Here is a 22,356-nt window from a genome sequence, read left to right on the forward strand (position 1 = left end):
TAAGAATGAGTTTGAAATTTTCTAAGTAATATGTCAACCCATAATTAATGATTCATGACTTAGCCAGGCAGCCGGGAGCATCAGCTGTCCATCAAGGGCAGTGTTAATTTGGAGCATCATCTAGTGTCTATTGGAGTCAGTGACATCCTACATTGTAAATGCCTTTGGGCAAAGAAGGGTTGAGGAGAGCAAATTCATTTATTAAAGTTTTAATTGGACTTTTATACAACTTACACTTTAGTGCAGTCCACTTCTTGAGGCTTTGTTTGGGGCATATGTGTTACACTGAAGGTGTTGGGTTTTTCTTAAGCACGTTGCTAAGTCACAAGCCCTCTACATCATTTTATCCTTATTAGTACATAGTATAATAAATTTGTTACTACAATTATTATTATAACCATCATTGTCATAATTGATACACTTTAACAGGGAGAGTTCCAGTGTTAATGTCTTTGCACAATAGTATTTTTTTTTTTCTGTCATCCTCCTCACTGGTCATTTTTACTTTAAAAAGAGAGAGGAAAGTAATTTAGCATTTTAAAAATTGCATTTATAAGAGTCTATGTTTAACTTCCAGCCTCAAGTAAAATTGACTGTTTCCTCCTTTTCATGTTCACTCTGACCTTTACCACATTTAACATATTCTATATCGTTTCTTGGGTCTCCAGCATCCAAATTCCAATCTAAAGGTAGAGCCTGTCTTATTTATTTTCTTATTCCCAAAATCCACATGGGATTATTGATTCCTTCCTTATTCTTGCCTGCCTGTAGACTTCCTGATGTCTTGGGACTAACCAGTGGTATTAGGATGATCATTTGTCAAGAAAAAGAGGAATAAAAATTTCTGTTCACTGAAAGAGACAGAAAACTGTTATCACTGACTGATTGACTTCTCTTGCTCAGTCTTGTCTGATTTTTTGTGACCCCCATGGACTAGCCCACCTTCCATGGACGGAGAATTTTCCAGGCAAGAATACTGGAGTGGGTTGCCATTTCCATCTCCAAGGGTTCTTTCCTACCTAGGGATTGAACCTTGGTCTCCTGACAGGTGTATTCTTTACTACTGTCATCTGGAAAACCCAAATATATCAGGAGAAGTTAATAATTACATAAGGGACTGGGGAAAGTATAACATACCAGTAACCAAATTAAGCTTTGGTTGGTTTGGATTGCCATCTAGTGTCCATCAGAACAGACAGCATGATGTATTGTAAACACTTGATTCTGCCCAAAAGGTATGATATTCACACAGAATTAGTTGCAGGGCGAAAATGTTTTCTACCTAAAACTCATTAAACAGACTAGTAAGTAATTAATAGTTGTGAGTGTATTTTAATTTTATGTACTTTGTAATAGAAAAGCAAAGGTCTTTGACTTTAGTTCAATTGATATTTGTTTGTGTGAGTGTGTGTGTGTGTTCAGGGTACATGAGTTATAATCAGTCTGCAGGGCTGTCCTAGGAGAAATCTGAATTCTCAATTTCTATTTCCTTATTGGTAAAGCAATAGCAATTGTAATGGTTGTCATAGGATGGTGGTGAAGACAGAATGAAAATAGTGCATATAATGCCTGATGCATAGAAAGTGTTCAGTTAACTGTTATCTTTATTAGTATTATTGACACTTTTGAACAAACAGTGAAGAATGGTGCTATGCTGGATTTATAAGAAAGTATGTATAAATTTTAAAAGAATTTTTAAAAATATATATATATATAAATTTTTGTACTCATAAGGCAGCACTCTTCTTATAACTATATAAACATTAACTCATCAATTCTCATAGCAATTCTCATAAAACAGGTACTATTATTGCCACTTTATAGATGAAAACTGAGAAAACTGAAGGATAGAGGAGTTAATAAACTTATCTAATGGCAATATTGAATTTGAACTCTGGCGTTCCCGTATTGAGCTAGTACTTTTGATAAATATATTATGCTACCTCTGTATTTTTCCTGAAATATTTTATAAAATTAAAAGGAAAATATAAAAGTGCTACTACGTTAACCATGAGAAGCATAAGAAATTTATGTATTAACTGAAACATTCGCTCAGTCGTGTCTGACGCGTTGTGACCCCATGGACAGTAGCCCACCAGGCTCCTCTGTCCATGGGATTCTCCAGGCAAGAATACTGGAGTGGGTAGCCATTCCCTTCTCCAGGGAATCTTCCTGACGAATCAAACCTGGATCTTCTGCATCCCAGGCAGATTTTTTACTATCTGAGCCACCAGGGAAGCCCAACAAATTCTTTGATAACGTAATTCTGTAAGAATTTGGTTCCATCCAGAAGTCTTAAGAAGGTTTAGGTGAGTTCGGTAGTAAAAACTGAAGGGTGTTGATACCTTGGTCCCTCTTCAGTACTGACAACATGCAGTTCTCCCTGACAGCTCTGCCTGCCTGCTTGACCTTGAAAGTGTGCACACAATTAAGATGGGAAATGCAGGGAGGAGTGACTGTGTGTGTCATCATAACTTTTCCTCTTGAGTTCTGGGCAAGGAATGAGCTCCAAGAACAGCAACTCAGTGGGGTAGGTTCTGAGTGGCTGTGTTGATCCTGCTTTATGTTCTTCCCTATCACTCCCCAACACACATCTCCCTTCTCTGATGGGCAAGCTAGCTTCTCTTCTTATTACACTTTCTTCTTGAGGTATTCTTTGGGCAAGTTCCTAGGTCCAGTGACCTTTCAGAAGCTACCCGGGAAGTTTACATAACTGGAAAGACAGAACCAACTTGTTGGACTTGATCTACTCTTATCCACTCATCCAAATTAAGGTGCATTATCAACTATCTTAAGGTCAACTCAAAACAGGAGGCTCCCATGTGATAAGGATGTAATGGAAATAAAGATCAAGTAAGAGGCTACTATGTGCTCAGCCCAGGCCCAGGAATTGTATGTGCATTATCTCACTACATTCCTGGGACAAGGGGGTGGTGGAGGGGTGTTACAGAGGACGAAATGAAAGTGGGGAAAACCTGAGGACTTGGCAGGATCACCAAGTTCGTGAATGGGGGAACTAGTATTGAAAAGAAGTGTGTGGGCCCCAAAGCTGCTGTCTTTCCCTCTGCTCTCTTGCATTAACTGACTGTGTTCTCCACCTTCAGGCAGCCTTACAAGTCTCAGGTTAGCCTGGGGCTGCCAGGATTTTGAATGAGGTAGAGAATGAGGAACTCTTTTTGAGTTGACCTACTACACATATTACATATACGTTTATAACACATTTATATTAACAACATACTATATATATATATAGCAATACATATTATAACACATAACATATACATTTGTAATACAATGTTATATATATATATAGCATTACATATTATAAATTTCATATACAAACCCATATATAGTATATATGAATTATATGTACTATATAGAGATTTATATATGAAATACATAGTAGTATATATTTAGTGGGCTTCCCTGGTGGCTCAAATGGGAAACCCACTAAATACATATCATTTATATATACTATATATGGATTTGTATATGAAATTTATAATGTGCAATGCTATATGTATGTAACATTGTGTTGTAAATGTATATTTTTGTTGTCATTTGGTCACTAAGTCATGTCCAGCTCTTTGCAATGCCATGGACTACAGCACACTTCCCTGTGCTTCGCTATTTCCCGGAGTTTGCTCTAACTCATACCCATCGAGTCAGTAATGCTATCCAGCCATCTTATTCTTTGTCACCTCCTTCTCATTCTGCCCTCAATCTTTCCCGAGTCTTTTCCAATGAGTTGGCTCTTTGCATCAGGTGGTCAAAGTATTGGAATGTCAGCTTCAGCATCAGTCCTTCCAGTGAATATTCAATTAATTTTCTTTAGAATTAACTGGTTTGATCTCCTTGCAGTCCAAGGGACTCTCAAGAGTCTTCTCCAACACCACAGTTCAAAAGCATCAATCCTTTGGCTCTCAGCCTTCTTTGTAGTCCAACTTTCTATTATGTATTTAGTACTATATATTTATACTATTATGTATTTTGTATATAAATCTCTATATAGTATGTATAGTATTATGTGAGCGAGTGAGTGAAAGTCGCTCAGTTGGGTCTGACTCTTTGCAACTCCCTGGACAGTAAGTAGCCTGCTAGGCTCCTCTGTCCATGGAATTCTCCAGGCAAAAATACTGGAGTAGGCTAACATTTCCTTCTCCAGGGGATCTTCCTGACTCAGGGATCAAACCCAGGTCTCCTGCATTGCAAGTAGACTCTTTACCATCTGAGCCACGAGGGTCTCCTCTCATAATATTATGTAAATGAAAAGATTATATGATGTTTGTTAATTATATATAATTTTTCATACATATAATTTTTATAGGTAGTAAACATCATATAAATGTGAATTATTAAGTTTAATACTCAATTTTTAAGTAATAAATATTTACATATATATATGTAACTTACATTAACAAAACATGGGAGGTGGGTTACTAATTTTTAGGAATGTGAAGGGGTCCTGAAATCTAAATGTTTGAGAACCATTGTTCTAACCTGTTCTCTGATGTCTTAATTTCCCAGTTGGATTGGTAAGTACTTTAAGGCGAAGGTATAACTGGCACAAGAACACTTTTTGGTTTTATTCTTTTTTCTCACAGTGGTTTGTGTCTTTTATCAGACTTATCACACTGTATGATAATATGCTTGTCTGTGTCAGTCTCATCACATATAATTCCTTAAGACAGACACTTTGCTTGGCTGATCTCTGCCTTTATCATCTCTTCTCCTGTCCTTTGCTTAACAAATGCTTAGTAAGTATATGAGAAAAGCTCATACATGGCATAGTGATGAGCTGGGAAATAAAAACCAAAAGTATGTCCTAATAAACCTACCAAAATTTGTATGTCCTTGTGTCCTTCAAAATAGTCATTGTATAAGGCCCTATGTTTATTCTGATTAAGGCTACTTCTCCATATGTATTTTTATCTTGGGCTTTATAACTGCCTTCATTGGAGGCCTAAACTGAGGTATATCTGCTATTGATAAATCATTTTGAGTGTAGTTCTGACTTTTTGAAATCATTAAACGTTATTTGAAAACAAGCTTGAAGAATAAGGTGCCTATTAATGCCCTAGTTTCTTGTGTCACTTTATGTGATTCTAACACCATTTCTAAAATGTTAGGTAAATATATTTTCCCATGCAATGTTCCTTTTATAATAATCTCCATTTATTTATTGAGCTTCCACTATGTGCTTTACTATTATGGCTCTCTGTGGAGTGTATTTTGACAATGTGCCAGGGAATAAGATACAGAATCTTTAGTCTCAGCCCAAAGTTTCCTTGGTGAGTTAGGAAAAAGCACGTTTAATCACTCCCAGATGGGGCTTACAACAAGCAGTCAGAACTCTATTCTGACAAAGTAGAAGGAGGAAGTGAAAGAAAAATCGATTGTCAGTCCCTGACCCATACACCTGTCCCAACCACTCCTTTCACTCTCCTTTGAATGTATCTTGCTGTTTGAGCCTCTCTCTCCAGGTCCATTTGCACTTGACAATCTGCTTTGCATCTTTAACTTTGTCCATCAGCTTTCCAGATCTGGAGAAGATGAAACAAAATTAGCCAACCCATAATATTCAGGATGTGTGTAAATACAAGCATACACAATTTATTGCAAGGCAGATATTTAACTCTGTCCTCAGTTTATGGCTGGCTATTTTGAAACCATCAATTTTGAGTGGAATGACCACACCCTTAATCTGAATTTTCCCTAGAGCTAATTTTAGTAGGACTTCTTTTTGCTCACGGGCTTGTTCAATCTTATTTCAAAGCCTGAGACTTCCTGGAACATCTATAGGCTCTAAGGTCACTTTAAAGAAAATGGTCAAAAAATTTTGTATATTCCCATCTTTTAGAATAGTTTCTAAAGATTCTGATTCAGAGCCTGTAGGACAAACTAACCAAATGTCAAAGTATAATTTTCAAAACATGACTCTCATACAAAGACTGTGCATAGTGAGCTTGTACATGGGTCAAAGAATGATTTAAGTATTAATGACATAACTAGCAGAATGACAAAGGTAGGTCAAAGCAGGATACAGGAGAATGAAGTATGTTCAGGGCAAGAAAGAATGCTGGAAAGCTGAAAGATCAGATACAAAATTGGTTAAGGTCCTATTAGGCAATACAATCATAACTTTGGGGGTTATCTTTTCTACTATAAAGAATTCATTTGCATCTCCACTGTACAAAACCCTTATTAGTGTATCAATTTTCTGCAAGGAAAGGTCTAATTTTATATACTTTGAGCCTAGTCAAAAAGTAAATATTAAATTAATGTTACCTTTTCTAAAGCCATGCTGTTCCATATGAAAGGTGTCAGTCATATGTGGTCATTGAGCACTTGTAATGTGGCTAGTCTGCAAATTTACAAATGTAAAATACACACCAGAGTTTGAAGATTTTCCCTATAAAAAAATAGAAATGGTCATATTTGTTGAAATATCAATTACATATTGAAGTGATACTAGTTTGGATACACTGAGTTAAGTAATATACATTATTAAAGTTAAATCTACCTGTTTCTTCTTACTTTTTTCATTGTGACTGTTAGAAGGTTTAAAATTATGTGTGTGACTTACATATCCACATTTTATTTTATTGTATAACATGGCCTTGGAACCAGAAGTGGACTTGTGGAGAATTCTCTAATACAGCTTGAAAAGACAAGAAGAAATATCTTTGTTTTTTACTTTTCTCAGTACTAGTTGCAGGGATCTAGAGAAAGTCTATGTGTTTTTCTGCCTCTGACCTGCTCTATATGGCTAGGAGGTTAGGAGCAAGAATTTGAGTGGCTGGTGTCTGGTTCTGGACTTTAGATTTGCACACAGAGATGTGATTTGATTGATTAAACCTGAGTAGTCATATCAGAAAACTGAATCACAGTAATCAAATTTACAGGTTGCTGATTTGCAAAAGCGAAGTGAAAGTGGCTCAATCCTGTCCAACTCTTTGCGATCCCATGGACTATACAGTCCATGGAATTCTCTAGGCCAGAATACTGGAGTGGGTAGACAGTCCCTTCTCCAGGGGATTTTTCCCAGCCCAGGGATCAAACTCAGGTTTCTGGCAGTGCAGGTGGATTATTTACCAGCTGAGCCACCAGGGAAGCCCGATTTGCAAAAAGGGACACCAATTTCTACTGAAGGGAAGTTCAGTGACATAGTAATGAAGACTACATAGCTCTTTTCCTGCTGGTTATGCACCCTTAGCTGAGTTTCAGATGAACAGGCGGTTCACTGCACATAGAATCAGAACAAATTGCATGTTCTTGTTTTATTTTTTTGCCAAAATATATTTGTATGATGAAGGTGCTTTAGTTGTTCATACACTTTCAGTGAGTTCTTACAATTCCTATGCCCAAAGTCACACTGATGGATGGCAGGTCTAAAGTGATTTTCTATGGCTGCTAATTCACCCATCACTAATCTTATTAGGTTGCTAATTCCCAGAGGACATGACCAGTAGTAGACATAGTTTCCAAATGTTGAAAGAATGTTATCCAGTGAAATCATGGGGTTATCCTTAGTCTAAAAGAAGATGCCTCATGTTTCATTTATCATTGAACTTAATTTATCACATTTTTTGATTATCACATCTAAGACTGATGTCTTTAGTACATACTTCCTTCTAGATGTAGTAGTATAGTGAACTTCAGAATAGAATACATACAGTCAGTTTTAGAGGGGATAAAAGGTGAGCTTATCAGCAAAAAGTGGCATAATAATTTATTTGTTCTAATTACTTTTCCTCTATGTCTGTTTAAAATTTTGTCATTTCACGATTTCTATTTAAAATCTCTAGTTTATCTTAAAAGTCAAAAGTGTGTCTTGTCAGTTGCTTTATTTCCATCTATATCTTTGAGTTCCCAGTTAGAAAGTGTCCTGTGCCATGGCATATGTTTAGATATTGTTACTGGAAGTAATCTAGAATTTTCATGTGCTGAAATTCATTTCTTTATTACAGCATACAAAACTAAATAAATGCTTGCTTTCTTTGAAAACCGATCATCTAAATGTCCCTCACTGTTAAGTCTATTGAGGGTTATTTGTAGGCTTAAGAGGGTCTTCTTTCTTCCCTCATTATCCCTATTCTTGCGGGCCAGACCCCCCGCCTTGCACAACCCAGAGGGGAACCTGAAAGCTTTTAAAAAACAGCCCAATTTCTCGCCTTTGGAGAAGTGAAAAGAGTGCCCCGCCCCCATCTATGAAAAGAGGGATTTGATAGAGTTTCAACGTCTTCAAATCAAAGATTTAAGTCTCTAACCCCCCATCACTCAGGACCCCCCAAGGCTTACGAACCCCCTCCCATCCCGCTTTAATTGCTTTGGACTGGCCCCAGAATCCTGGTCCCAGTCCACAGTTCCTGTGGGTCTGTACGCAGAATTCACAGAGGACCTGTGTTACTTCCCTTGCGAAGAAACAGAATTATGGTGAAAATTTTGGTGGAAACCATTTCGTTTTTGGTCCCAAAAGAAGAGAAGCATGTGCCCAACCACCCCTGAGAAAAAGAACTTTCAGGGGCAAAGGAGCGAACAGGTAATTTAGAAGAAAAACAGAAAGTGGTCTCCGACTGCCCAGGACTTCCCTAGGAGTTGGGGGAGTTGGGGACGCCTGGACGCGTAGTATTTGTAATTGTGAACAAAATAAATGGAGAGCACGAAGCCTGAGGCTTCTCGGATCCTTTCCTGACCAAATTCAGGTGATTTGGTATAGGGTATTTTAATATTTTCCCCCTTTTGTGAAGTAGAACAAACACAACTTGGGCGCATCGCGGCGGCTCGGAGCCTGCCAGCCAGGCGGGCGACCGGAGCACCAATCAGCGCGCGCCTGCGCTCTATATATACGGCGGCCCGGGCCAAGCGTAGCTTCATCGGCGCTTTGCCACTTGTACCCGAGTCCTAGATCTTCACCATGTCGGAGACTGCTCCTGTTGCTCCCGCTGTCGCACCTCCCGCGGAGAAGACCCCAGTTAAGAAGAAGGCTGCCAAAAAGCCGGCTGGGGCGCGCCGCAAGGCCTCCGGGCCCCCGGTGTCCGAGCTCATCACCAAGGCTGTCGCCGCCTCCAAGGAGCGCAGCGGCGTGTCTCTGGCTGCGCTCAAAAAGGCACTGGCGGCTGCTGGCTACGATGTGGAGAAGAACAACAGCCGCATCAAGCTGGGTCTCAAGAGCCTGGTGAGCAAGGGTACCTTGGTGCAGACCAAGGGCACCGGGGCTTCCGGTTCTTTCAAGCTCAACAAGAAGGCGGCCACCGGGGAGGCCAAACCCAAGGCAAAGAAGGCGGGTGCGGCCAAGCCTAAGAAGGCTGCTGGGGCGGCTAAGAAACCCAAGAAAGCTACGGGCGCGGCCACCCCAAAGAAAACTGCTAAGAAGACCCCGAAGAAAGCGAAGAAGCCGGCCGCAGCTGCTGTGACCAAGAAAGTGGCTAAGAGCCCCAAGAAAACTAAGGCTGCCAAGCCTAAGAAGGCCGCTAAAAGCGCAGCGAAAGCGGTTAAGCCAAAGGCCGCCAAGCCCAAGGTTGCCAAGCCCAAGAAGGCTGCACCCAAGAAGAAGTAGGTTGTTAAATCATCTGCTTCTAAAACCCAAAAAGGCTCTTTTCAGAGCCACCACTTATCTCAAAAGAAAGAGCTGTATACTCGTCCTTGTGCTGTGTATCTTATGCTCTCTAGACTTTTTATTCAAGGGTAGGTTTGCGCGGGAGTTGTTGCAGATGGCTGGCACTACCCAAGGGAGCAGGGCAGAGTGGTTGCTGTGAGTTTGCAGAGTTTGAACCCATTCCTGTGGGTTGCCCCTTGCCCTGCGGTGTTTTCTGTCAGCCTCCTGGTCAGCAATTGCAAGCGCTTTCCGCAGGCTTGCGTACTTGGGATTTCCGACGGCCCCGCCCCACTCCTGTGAAGAGCAAAAACAACCACCACTAAACCCAGCCAGTTTCAGTCTTACGGGATATTCCGATTGGGCTAGAAACTCATTCAAAAGTCCCGCCTTGCTCGCCGGTTGGCTCATTCCTCCAGCCTGTGATTTTTCATCCTGTTTTTAATTGGACGGTGACTGTCCTCAATCTGTGGTCTGTAATGTTTTGTTTTCTTTCGGTTGGGTTAGCCCTACTTGCTTGATAGAGAAATGTGTCGTATTTCGGACGTTTTCCACTTTTTCAAAAGTCAGCTTGCTGTCGTGGGGGCGTTGGTATTCAACCCAGGGCAAGAGAGTGGGTCCTGACGCCGTCGCCTCGCATTCTTAATTCCTGTTTACTCTGGCAGCAAAGAAACGTTTGGAAAATGCTGTAGCGGTGGCAGTGATTCTTTCACCAGAAGCAAAGCTGGACCAGGGATCTTTCTGTTCCTTGCACCTTTTAACTTTATAAGCAAATGTGTGATGATTTGACAGCATAAAAAACAGCTTTTAGTCGGCCATTTTGTCCTGGCCGGCCAGTCAAGGATCCTCCTTTTCGGGAACCTCGACATCTGAAAATCGTAGATGCTTTAAACGCTTTTTTGTGCAATCCAAATGCTTCTACGCTAAGTAGAAAAAAAATGTAGACTGGTAAAGTTTTGAAACGTGTGTATATGGGACTGGGTGGCCTTTTTAATAAAGGGCCTTTTTATTTTTATTTATTTTTATTTTTTTTTAGTAACAGCGTTGTAAGTGGATTCTTTCATTTTCATGGCATTTCCCCTGGGTAGAGAATTTCTCAAGACCGTTTACCAGGGAAGGGGCTTCTGCAGACCTGCAGCTCCAGTTTTTCAACCACAAGGACGAATCTGTGAGTTAATGTTAATTCCTACATTAGTGGTAGGGGCCACGGAGTTCATTCCTAGTCTTAGTCACTGTATGGAGAAACCAAAAGGTCTAGTGGATAAAATGCGTAGAATGGTAACCAAAGTGCAAAGAAAAGCAGAGATGAGAGATGTATAGAAAAGGTTGCAATGTCTGTATTAAAGACACCTCCTGAGTTCCTGGTTCTTTGAGCTGCCTGAACTCCTGCCACAGGGGTCCTTTCCACTTAGCTCAGGTTGGGTCAAGTTGCAATAGCAGAAGACCTAATAAAGACACTCCAAATCAAATCACAGTTATGGCTTGTAGTAATAGCACCATGTTCTTTTATGTTCCTATTTTCTGTCAAATAATTTCATTTTCACATCCACTCTAAAAGACAGGGGGTGAACCAACCTAAGCAAAAGTTGATTCTCTTTTCTCTAAACCTCTTGTGAATGCCCTTTTGTGGTGTAAATTTATTGGGTTTATATAGTTGATCCTAACACCGAACGTTTCCTGCAATTGTATTTGCATAAATGAAAGATGTTCTTTACTTTCAAATAAAACATATTCATCAAAAACAAATATAACTATTCTCTAGTAAGGCTGGAGGGAAAGTTCATTCACAGAGAGCTCCTTTCAGTTCAGTTCAGTTCAGTTCAGTCGCTCAGTGGTGTCCAACTGTTTGCGACCCCATGAATCAGCACACCAGGCCTCCCTGTCCATCACCAACTCCCGGAGTTCACTCAGACTCACGACCATCGAGTCGGTGATGCCATACAGCCATCTCATCCTCTGTCGTCCCCTTCTCCTCCTGCCCCCAATCCCTCCCAGCATCACAGTCTTTTCCAATGAGTCAACTCTTCACATGAAGTGGCCAAAGTACTGGAGTTTCAGCTTCAGCATCATTCCCTCCAAAGAAATCCCAGGGCTGATCGTCAGAATGGATTGGTTGGATCTCCTTGCAGTCCAAGGGACTCTCAAATCTCTCATTTCACCTAGTCTTTAGATAATCTTCAACAGTTTCCTCAGTTTTTTCCAAGTTCTTAAATTATGTTCCCTTCCCTCACTGTGAGGGTAGTTTACATAGTTGACTGACTGGGGTCTAATAACCCATTCATTTGAATCTAAAAATTAGCTAGTTTAACAAAAAGTCCCTTGTCACAATTTGGTTTATAAAACCTAAACTTTAACATTATTAATATCATTTTCAATATTCACTTATTATTATAAAATATTGAGAACAGCATTAATATACTTTAATTGGCCAAAATGGCTGACTAGCCAGAAATGGCAATGAATACTGCATAAACTGCTGACTGATAAATAATGAAAATTCATGAAATTTTCATGTATGATAGAAACGTAACAGAAATTAAAGTCTCCTCGTAAATCATTATTCTACTTCTTTCTGTACATACTCAGTGCTTTCATGCTGAAAAAGTAAATATCTTATTACTTCCCCTAGGCAATGCTCTAGGTATCATATTTTCTGTGCTTGAGGGAGATATAAAAGGTAACTTTGTGTTTCAAATCCATGCCAAAGAGAAACAGGCCCAGTACTAGATATGATTACATCATTAAAGAATTTCAGAAGGGAACAGGGATTTAGGGCACAGTGGTAACAGCAATAGTGTTTTGAAGTAGTTTTTTTTTTTTTTTTTCTCCTTTGGACATGTCATAAGGCAAGTGGAATCTTATTTCGCTAACCCAGAATCAAACCCATGGCACCCTGTAGAGAGTACAGAGTCTTAACCACAAGACTGCCAGGGAAGTATCAACATCTGGCATGTCTTGAGCACTAATTTACAAGGTGTCAAGCACTGTTGCTGAGCACTCTTCATTTATTTTCAAACACATTCTTGTCACAGTGCTTTGAGGTAGGTCCCATTATTACTGAGGCTTGGTCACATTAAGGACATAACTATTTACTTTCTGATCAGTAAACCAGTATAATAACCCTCCATGAGGAGTGCTGTTCCTCCGAAACATGGTAAAGAACCACATATGTCTTAAAATTTTTTCTAGTAGCCACATTTTTAAAAAGTAAAGCAAGTAAAATCATTTCAATAATATTTAACCCACTAAAATAAAAATATTATTTTAATATGTTAGGTAAAAATATTAGATTTTTAAATTCTATTTTTCATACTCTTTGAAATGTGGCATGTATTTTACACTTCAGCTCATCTCAATTTAGACTAGCCAGTTTCATGTGCTTAATAGACACAAATGGGTAGTGGTTACTGTTTTGAACAATATAGCTCTATAGTGGGAGGAAGCAATGGCACCCCACTCCAGTACTCTTGCCTGGAAAATCCTATGGATGGAGGAGCCTGGTAGGCTGCAGTCCATGAGGTTGCTAAGAGTGGGACAGGACTCAGTGACTTCACTTTCACTTTTCACTTTCATGCATTGGAGAAGGAAATGGCAACCCACTCCAGTGTTCTTGCCTGGAGAATCCTAGAGGTGGGGGAGCCTGGTGGGCTGCCATCTATGGAGTCGTACAGAGTCGGACATGACTGAAGCGACTTAGCAGCAGCAGCTCTATAGTAAATACTGAAAGGAAGAGACAAGAAAATATTTACCCTGAAGTAGAATTTAGACGTTTCCAAGGAAATAACTATGATGACCTGGTCCTGAAGTCTAAGACTAAAGATCATAAAGTACACTTGGTTATCGCTAGCATCTGACGTTTCTTCTGGCCACCCTGCCCACCTCACCTCATACCAGGCTTCTGACCACAGGAATCTGATAACAGATTTTAGCAAAAGCCAGGCCACTGCAGGCCCTCCCTGTTCATCCGGAGGCAGCCCATTCTCCAAGAGAGAGTTTCTGTTGAGGAGGAAACTAGGTCTGATCATCCATTTCTGGATAACCTATTTTATTGATCAAAAATATTTAGTTTGGGTTTGGCGTGAGACTTGCTGGCAACGATAACTTCCTCCTCTATTAAATAGAGACAGTGAGAGAACTTGCCTTTCAGGGTTGTAGCAAGTGTTATATACAATAATTTAGATCAATTAGATCATGCAGTACTTGATCCATGGAAAACTATCAGTGTTAGTTATTAGACTGACTCTTCCAAGGAATCCATGGTTTTATTTTCTTCCTTGCATAAGGACCTCTCTAAAGGTGGTGATATTCAGTACAGAGTGGATCAGTAACACCTGTAAAGTTGTCCCAGAGAATTCACCTGGACTGAAAGTGTTCCCATTGCTCAGAGTTGACTTTATGTCCTCTCAATGAAGTTTCTTCTCCTGGTTTATCTTTTTGAAAATGGTGCCATCATCCAAAGCATCATGCAAAGCAGTGCTCTGTCCCAGATTACTGAGAGTCATCCAAGACCAGTGATTCTCAACAGGGTACTCTGCTGAAATATGGTAGAACCGAGAAGTAGGAGGGCAGGGAAGGCCATATGTAATTTGGAAAAGCATAGCCAGTGCTGAGACGCAGATTTACCCTGAAGATATGAAACTCAAGTGTCAGACTCTGTACTTCCAAGGCCCTGGAAGGGGCCCCTGGGAGTATAGTCTGTTCATGCGCTCTTATTTAAAAGAAATTCTTTTAAAAGTTGGCATGTTTTAATTAAGGCTGGTTAAAACCTTTATTTCCACTCAATGTTCTCTTCTGTTACAATTCACCTTTGTCTGATTATGTTGGGATATTGATGTGAATATTTAGGACTTGAGAACATTTACTGAATCTAAATTTTGTTTGGGGTAATGAAATATATAAAGTGATGTGTAGATTTGTTCATATATAGTTCACTTGTTGCTAGCCAGTCTGATCTAAGAATGTCTTCAGGGAATACTACTTATCACTGACAAAAAGTGAAATTGAAAAGTCTTGTCTGACTGTTTGCAACCCATGGACTTTAGCCCCCCAGTTTCCTCTGTCCTTGGAGATTCTCCAGGAAAGAGTACTGGAGTGGGTTGCCATGCCCTTCTCCAGGGGAATCTTCCTGACCCAAGGATAGAACCCGGGTCTCCTGCATTATAGGTAGATTCATATATCCGTGTGCCCAGTCATCGGAGTAAGTACATAGTGGAGAATTGAGATGTGAAATGTATAAAGTAGAAGCTAGTCTTTGAAGAATTCTTCCAAATTTTAAAACTCACATATGAAAATTTGACAGGGGATTTTCCAAATTTGAAAGCAAGCCTTAAAGCGTTACTTGACATTACTTGTAGTGCTTTAAAGCTGACATTCTTCTCTTAAGTTATCAAGAGGATAAAACAAATTGTGATCGATCATCTTAAGTGAATACTGAATTCTCTCCCAACTGCTGACCTAATATATTCTACGGAAAATATTACTGAACATTTTCCTTTAAAGATGGAACCAGAGTATGCCATCAAAAATATAGGCAAATAAAGCATTATAGTTTTGTATTCAAGTTTTTAACTGTGGCATTGTCCTGAGTTATGTCAGATACGGTTCTTTTAAGAAAACGTAATGTTTTCTCACCTACCTGGTAACTTTGTAGTTATAGTTACCACGTCTTATCACCTGTAGGCCTCAGGAATCGGCCTATTCCATCGGGTACGTTATAGTTCTAGACGTGAATATTTAAGACCTTCTCTAGACTATTCAATAGCTTTTATAAACTACCTGTGCTTTCCGCCTTTTCGTAGTTTGTAATGTCTCACCGACAGTGTTACAGTTACTTTAGATGAAATTGTGGGTGGCTCTAAAAAGAGCCTTTTTTAAGTACAGAGGAAAAAACTTTATGCCCTCTCCCCGCGGATGCGGCGGGCAAGCTGGATGTCCTTGGGCATGATGGTGACGCGCTTGGCGTGGATGGCACACAGATTGGTGTCCTCGAAGAGCCCCACCAGGTAGGCCTCGCACGCCTCTTGCAGCGCCATCACAGCCGAACTCTGGAAGCGCAGGTCGGTCTTGAAATCCTGCGCGATCTCGCGCACCAGCCGCTGGAACGGCAGCTTACGGATCAACAGCTCCGTGGACTTCTGATAGCGGCGGATCTCTCGCAGAGCTACCGTCCCGGGCCGGTAGCGGTGCGGCTTCTTCACGCCGCCGGTGGCTGGCGCGCTCTTGCGGGCCGCCTTAGTGGCCAGTTGTTTGCGCGGCGCTTTGCCGCCGGTGGACTTGCGGGCAGTCTGCTTAGTACGAGCCATCACAAATGGGTGATCACAAACCAATGGTCTGGTACAAGTGCAGGTAGTTGCCTTTAAATATAGTTGGAAACATTCTGATTGGTCTCGGAATTTTTCAAAAGTACCGCGCGATAAAACCATTGGCTAAAAAGTGACCGGGAGAGACCGGTTAATTATGAGAGAATCTGATTGGATGAATTACTTCTACACCTATTTTCAGAAGCCTTTTTTTAAATCTAGGCGACCTGAAGGAATTTTCCTAAATTGTTTCATCTTATTACCAACTTCAATGTACATAACGAGCCATTTACCCACCATGTTAACTTTTGATTCAGTATACGGGTGGGACCTGATATTCTTAATTCTTGACACGTTCTCAAGATTGTCAGTATTTCTGCTCCAATCCTAAATTGAGTACAATTGTTCTTTCTCCCCTACAGTTGGGTCAGCTTTAAGTAAATCTCGAACTACCAGGACTACCACTTTGGTCATCAGATCTCCCCTAATTCTGAGTTTATCTTCTGTAAAACTACATGCCAGGGTCCCTGGGTGGATGATTTTAAAAAATCACATGCATGCAAAGGTGGAATTAATGACATATATACACTGGATCCTGATAAACTTCCATCGGGGACGGGGGTGGGGGGGGATTGTTTTAAAATTTTGAAAGCAAAGGCAAGAGAAAACTAATCTTGGCAAGAGTAAATGGTTCTTATTATCCTCAAGACTAAGTACTGCTCTAGTTTCCCTTTCTCTTTATAAAGGCCCTTGTGGATTACAAAGGTTTCGCCAGCTATGCACTAAAATAATGCTTGTGAGAACATTTCCAGAGTCTCTGTTTTAATGTCATTTGTCTTTTTACAAACAATTAACCACCTACGCAACATAACCTGGCTACCAGCTTTTTTTTTTTATGAAAATGTGGATGGCTGTGAAAAGAGTCTTTAAATAGTAAAGTTTCTTCTTTTGTCTAAGCTTTACTTCCCCTTCGCCTTGTGGTGACTCTCGGTCTTCTTGGGCAGCAGCACCGCCTGGATGTTGGACAGGACGCCGCCCTGAGCGATGGTGACTTTGCCCAGCAGCTTGTTCAGCTCCTCGTCGTTGCGGTTAGCCAACTGCAGGTGACGCGGGATGATGCGGGTCTTCTTCTTGTCCCGAGCCGCGTTGCCGCCAGCTCCAGAATATCAGGCGTCAGGTACTCCAGCACCGTCGCCAAGTACACCGGAGCGCCGGCTCCAACCCGCTCAGTATAGTTGCCCTTGCGGAGCAGGCGGTGCACTCGCCCTACTAGAAATTGTAAACCAGCCCGGGAAGACCGAGTTTTGGCTTTAGCTCGAGTTTTGCCTCCTTGTTTACCACGTCCAGACATAGTTACTTTGTAAAACTCAACAGCAAAACTTGTGAGCAGGAAAAAAAAAACCCTGGATGACCAAGGCGGGGAAAAAATATTTTTTTAATAGACAGTAGAGGGATGCGCTAGTTAGGTCTCCTATTGGTCAAAAGTATGATGGTTTTCTATCCAATGGAAAGAGAAAATTATGTATCCCTTATTTGCATAAACCCCTCCCTCCAGGCCTTGGTGAAACTGTACTGATCCTACCCAATCAAAAGTGAGAATTCTTCATTCCTCATTTACATTGAAGCGCTATAAATATCTGGTTTTTGCGCTCATACTGCTAATCTTAATCGCGGAGGCTACCGCCTAACGTTTCTACGGCAAAACAATGCCTGAGCCGTCTAAATCTGCTCCGGCTCCTAAAAAAGGCTCTAAGAAAGCCATCACTAAGGCACAGAAAAAAGATGGCAAAAAACGCAAGCGCAGTCGTAAAGAGAGCTACTCTATTTATGTGTACAAGGTTCTGAAGCAGGTCCATCCAGATACTGGTATCTCATCTAAGGCCATGGGTATCATGAACTCCTTTGTGAACGACATTTTCGAGCGCATCGCGGGCGAGGCGTCACGCCTGGCGCATTACAACAAGCGCTCGACCATCACATCCAGGGAGATCCAGACCGCCGTGCGTCTGTTGCTGCCCGGGGAGCTGGCCAAGCATGCTGTGTCTGAGGGTACCAAGGCCGTCACTAAATACACCAGCTCCAAATGAGTGCCTGCATAGGCAGTTAATCCAAAGGCTCTTTTCAGAGCCACCCACTTTATCGAAGAAAGACTGTAACTGCCTTTTTCTCGCGCGGTAAATGCAATTCTGTCCTATTGATTTAAGGATCTACATCTACTCTAGTGGGGTTAATAGTTGAAGCAATTTTGGAGCCAGAACCTCTAACTACTTGAAAAGTCTCTTGGCATTAAAGAGACATTCCCCAAAAGACACATCTTCCCGTTTCCCATGGACTAAGCATCCAGATGCTTGGAAATGCTCACTCTTCAAGAGGCCTGTTAAAATTTTTGATGGTGATTAGAAGTTTCCTTCCGGGTAAGGAAGTGGTTGGGGGGATTTCAGCGTCTCGATCCTCAGGGCATCTTTATGCAGGTTGTCTTTTCAGGGTAGGTTTCGGGGAAGGCAAATCCGTGGGGTTTTCTCCCTGTTATTGGGGAAACTAAGCAAAATCACCTGTCGTTCCTTTAGCAAACCGCGGACACTTTTATAAGGTATTAACTCAAACTCTGCACATGGTTGAAATGAGATTTTCTAATTTCTCATTATAATTACATAGTGATGGAAACAGCCAATGTAAAGCCGTTTCCATTTTTCTTGCATTCCTGATATCTGGGTTCCAGTTTCCTGGGTCATTTACCTTCCTGGGATGGCACTAGAAGGGGTTGAAAGTGTGGCACTCCCAATTCGAGGAGGGGAAATGGTTTGAATTTTCTGACCTCCCCATCTGGTGTCACCTCATTTGCAGACTAGGAGGGCCCCAGGTGGAGAGGAAGGTGTGCTAATTTTTCTTGGGAAAATTTTTTAAAAGAACATACTAGTCCCAAAATAATCCTGATAGGAAGAGCCTTGGTTGTGGAAAAGGAGTCAGTGGGGCTGGATGAGGGGAAGAGCCACGAAAAGTCAGGGGTTGACTGCATATTAAAAAGGTAGGGGAAAGTCTTTGGTTTATGAGCACCATATTTAGGTGACATACATCAGTGTGTTTGGATAAGGAAATAAAAACTCGAAGTAGAATTTCTCAAAAAGACCACTTTAAAATTTTGAAGTTAAATGAACTTTTCCCAGATCCCACACAAATTAGGTGACTGCTATATGAGAAGACTTCCCTGTCTCAGCATACATAAAACATAGTTGTGAAAGAGAAGCTTGTCTTAGAAGTTAAAATTCTTGGTTTTTAGATTGTAACCCCCTCCACTCATCTCTGGGGGAAAAAGAAAGAAAAATTGAACTCAAGCTGCAGTTTCAGAATTGCTCTCTGGAGGGATGAGATCTTGGTGGTAATATAATCTCAGCCTCTTCAAAATTATTTCCTGGGGTAGAAATTATTTCCCTGCTTGCTTGCTTCTATCTTTCTTCTCCTTGCCCCTTCCTTTCTTCCTAATAGTTGATATTTTACAGAACTATATACAGTCAGCAAAAACAAGACCAGGAGCTGACTGTGGCTCAGATCATGAACTCCTTATTGCCAAATTCAGACTTAAATTTAAGAAAGTAGGGAAAACCACTAGACCATTCAGGTATGACCTAAATCAAATCTTTTATGATTATGCAGTGGAAGTAAGAAATAGATTTAAGGGACTAGATCTGATAGAGTGCCTGATGAACTATGGATGCAGGTTCATGACACTGTAGGAGCAAGACCATCCCAAAGAAAAAGAAATGCAAAAAAACAAAATGGCTGTCTGAGGAGGGCTTACAAATAGCTGTGAAGAGAAGTGAAAAGCAAAGGAGAAAAGAAAAGATATACCCATTTGAATCCAGAGTTCCAAAGAATAGCAAGGAGAGATAAGAAAGACTTCCTGAGTGATCAGTGCAAAGAAATAGAGGAATATAATAGAATGGGAAAGACTAGAGAGCTCTTCAAGATCATTAGAGATATTAAGGAAACATTTCATGCAAAGATGGGCTCAATAAAGGACAGAAATGGTATGGACCTAACAGAAGCAGAAGATATTAAGAAGAGGTGGCAAGAATACACAGCAGAACTGTACAAAAAAGATCTTCACGACCCAGATAATCACGATGGTGTGATCACTCACCTAGAGCCAGACATCCTGGAATGTGAAGTCAAATGGGCCTTAGGAAGCATTACTATGAACAATGCTAGTGGAGGTGATGGAATTTCAGATGAACTATTTCAAATCCGAAAAGATGATGCTGTGAAAGTGCTACACTCAATAGGCCAGTAAATTTGGAAGACTCAGCAGTGGCCACAGGACTGGAAAGGTCAGTTTTCATTCCAAGCCCAAAGAAAGGCAATGTCAAAGAATGCTCAAACTACTGCACAATTGCACTCATCTCACACACTAGCAAAGTAATGCTCAGCATTCTCCAAGCCAGGCTTCAGCAATATGTGAACTGTGAACTTGCAGATATTCAAGCTGGATTCAGAAAAGGCAGAGAACCAGAGATCAAATTGCCAACACCCGCTGAATCATGGAAAAAGCAAGAGGGTTCCAGAAAAACATCTATTTCTGCTTTATTGACTATGCCGAAGCCTTTGACTGTGTGGATCACAGTAAACTGTGGAAAATTCTGAGAGAGAGGGGAGTACCAGACCACCTGACCTGCCTCTTGAGAAACCTGTATGCAGGTCAGGAAGCAACAGTTAGAACTGGACATGGAACAACAGATTGGTTCCCAATAGGAAAAGGAGTACATCAAGGCTGTATATTGTCACCCTGCTTATTTAACTTCTATGCAGAGTACATCATGAGAAACGCTGGGCTGGAAGAAGCACAAGCTGGAATCAAGATTGCCGGGAGAAATATCAATAACTTCAGATATTCAGATGACACCACCCTTATGGCAGAAAGTCAAGAAAAACTAAAAAGCATCTTGATGAATGTGAAAGAGAAGAGTGAAAAAGTAGGCTTAAAATTCAACATTCAGAAAACTAAGATCATGGCATCCATTCCCATCACTTCATGGCAAATAGATGGGGAAACAGTCGAACAATGGCTGACTTTACTTTTGGGGGCTTCAAAATCACTGCAGATGGTGACTGCCACCAGGAAATTAAAAGACTCTTAGTCCTTGGAAGGAAAGTTATAACCAACCTAGACAGCATATTGAAAAGCAGAGATATTACTTTGCCAACAAAGGTCCGTCTAGTCAAGGCTATGGTTTTTCCAGTAGTCATGTATGGATGTGAGAGTTGGACTGTAAAGAAAGCTGAGCACCAAAGAACTGATGCTTTTGAACTGTGGTGTTGGAGAAGACTCTTGAGAGTCCCTTGGACTGCAAGGAAAACCAACCAGTCCATCCTAAAGGAGATCGGTCTGGGTGTTCACTGGAAGGACAGATGTTGAAGCTGAAACTCCAATACATTGGCCACATGTTGTGAAGAGCTAACTCATTTGAAAAAACCCTGATGCTGGGAAAGATTGAGGGCAGGAGGAGAAGGGGATGACAGAGGATGAGATGGTTGAGTGGCGTCCCTGACTCAATGGACATGAGTTTGTGTAAACTCTGGGAGTTAGTAATGGACAGGGAGGCCTGGTGTGCTTTTGTCCATTGGGTCACAAAGAGTCAGACACAACTGAGCCACTGAACTGAACTGATACCCTTAAATGCAAGCCCAAACCAAAACCTGGGCCTCCTAATCTCAAAGGTAGGCCCTTCTGACATCTGTACAAATAAATACATGGCTGATCTTTAACAAGCCAAAAAAAAAAAAAAAAGTTATATGACTAGACTTCAGGCTAGCCTTCAAAACTATAGTAGAGGAATGATGAGAAGCCAAAAGTAAAATTCATACATCTCCCCAGTTAATTCTAATGAGCTACCAACTTTACTCATTAAAATGTGACAGGGAAGAGGCAAAGTGTTCCACCATGTTGGAACTGTGACTTTAAACTTTGCTTTTGTGGCTTTTGTTATCATAATCACTAAAAGCATGCTGTCTATAGCTGTAAGCAGACCTGTTTGAGGAAAGTAGCTATCACCCTAGGTAACTACAGTATAATTTGAACTAGGACTGTAGACATGGCAGTTTATAATTAAAATTCTTTTCTGAGTCTCACTCTTTCTATTTGGCCCAGCAAACATTTGTTTACAAAACATTTGTCTTTTTTCATTTTACAGTGAATTGCCTGTGGACTGCCCTTTGAAGTCCCAAGCCCCTAACCCCTAATCTGAGATGGCATAACAAGCGTCAACTGTGTAACTTGTCCTTGGGTCTAATTTTTATTTCATCCAAACCCCAAATGAAACTAAATTTGACTTTTCCCTGTAAATCAGTCTCATACCAGTTTAATTCTTAGATCAGGTTGAAGAACCTAGAAGGGTAGAGGATTCTTTTTTCCTCTCCAAGACCACAAGGGCACACGATGTCATCATCTAGAGCAAAGGCACTTAACAC

The 22,356-nt window shown here is 40.9% G+C and overlaps 3 protein-coding genes and 1 pseudogene across 3 annotated transcripts; 2 read left to right on the forward strand and 2 right to left on the reverse strand.

Annotated features, from left to right (window-relative positions):
• The first annotated feature begins 8,917 nt into the window (after positions 1-8,917).
• Positions 8,918-9,559, forward strand: H1-2 (H1.2 linker histone, cluster member). Its single transcript, XM_068960678.1, has one exon. The coding sequence runs from the start codon at positions 8,918-8,920 to the stop codon at positions 9,557-9,559; it is 642 nt and encodes a 213-aa protein (XP_068816779.1).
• A 5,927-nt stretch (positions 9,560-15,486) lies between these two features.
• Positions 15,487-15,897, reverse strand: H3C3 (H3 clustered histone 3). Its single transcript, XM_068960718.1, has one exon. It carries the CDS (start codon positions 15,895-15,897, stop codon positions 15,487-15,489), a length of 411 nt encoding a protein of 136 aa, XP_068816819.1.
• A 956-nt stretch (positions 15,898-16,853) lies between these two features.
• On the reverse strand, positions 16,854-17,245 carry LOC138069248 (histone H2A type 1-D-like; annotated as a pseudogene).
• A 355-nt stretch (positions 17,246-17,600) lies between these two features.
• LOC138069431 (histone H2B type 1-B) lies at positions 17,601-17,981 on the forward strand. The gene has a single exon (XM_068960727.1). The coding sequence runs from the start codon at positions 17,601-17,603 to the stop codon at positions 17,979-17,981; it is 381 nt and encodes a 126-aa protein (XP_068816828.1).
• Positions 17,982-22,356: the final 4,375 nt, after the last annotated feature.

Source organism: Capricornis sumatraensis, chromosome 22, assembly GCF_032405125.1.
Source record: "Capricornis sumatraensis isolate serow.1 chromosome 22, serow.2, whole genome shotgun sequence".
Lineage (NCBI taxonomy): Eukaryota > Metazoa > Chordata > Mammalia > Artiodactyla > Bovidae > Capricornis > Capricornis sumatraensis.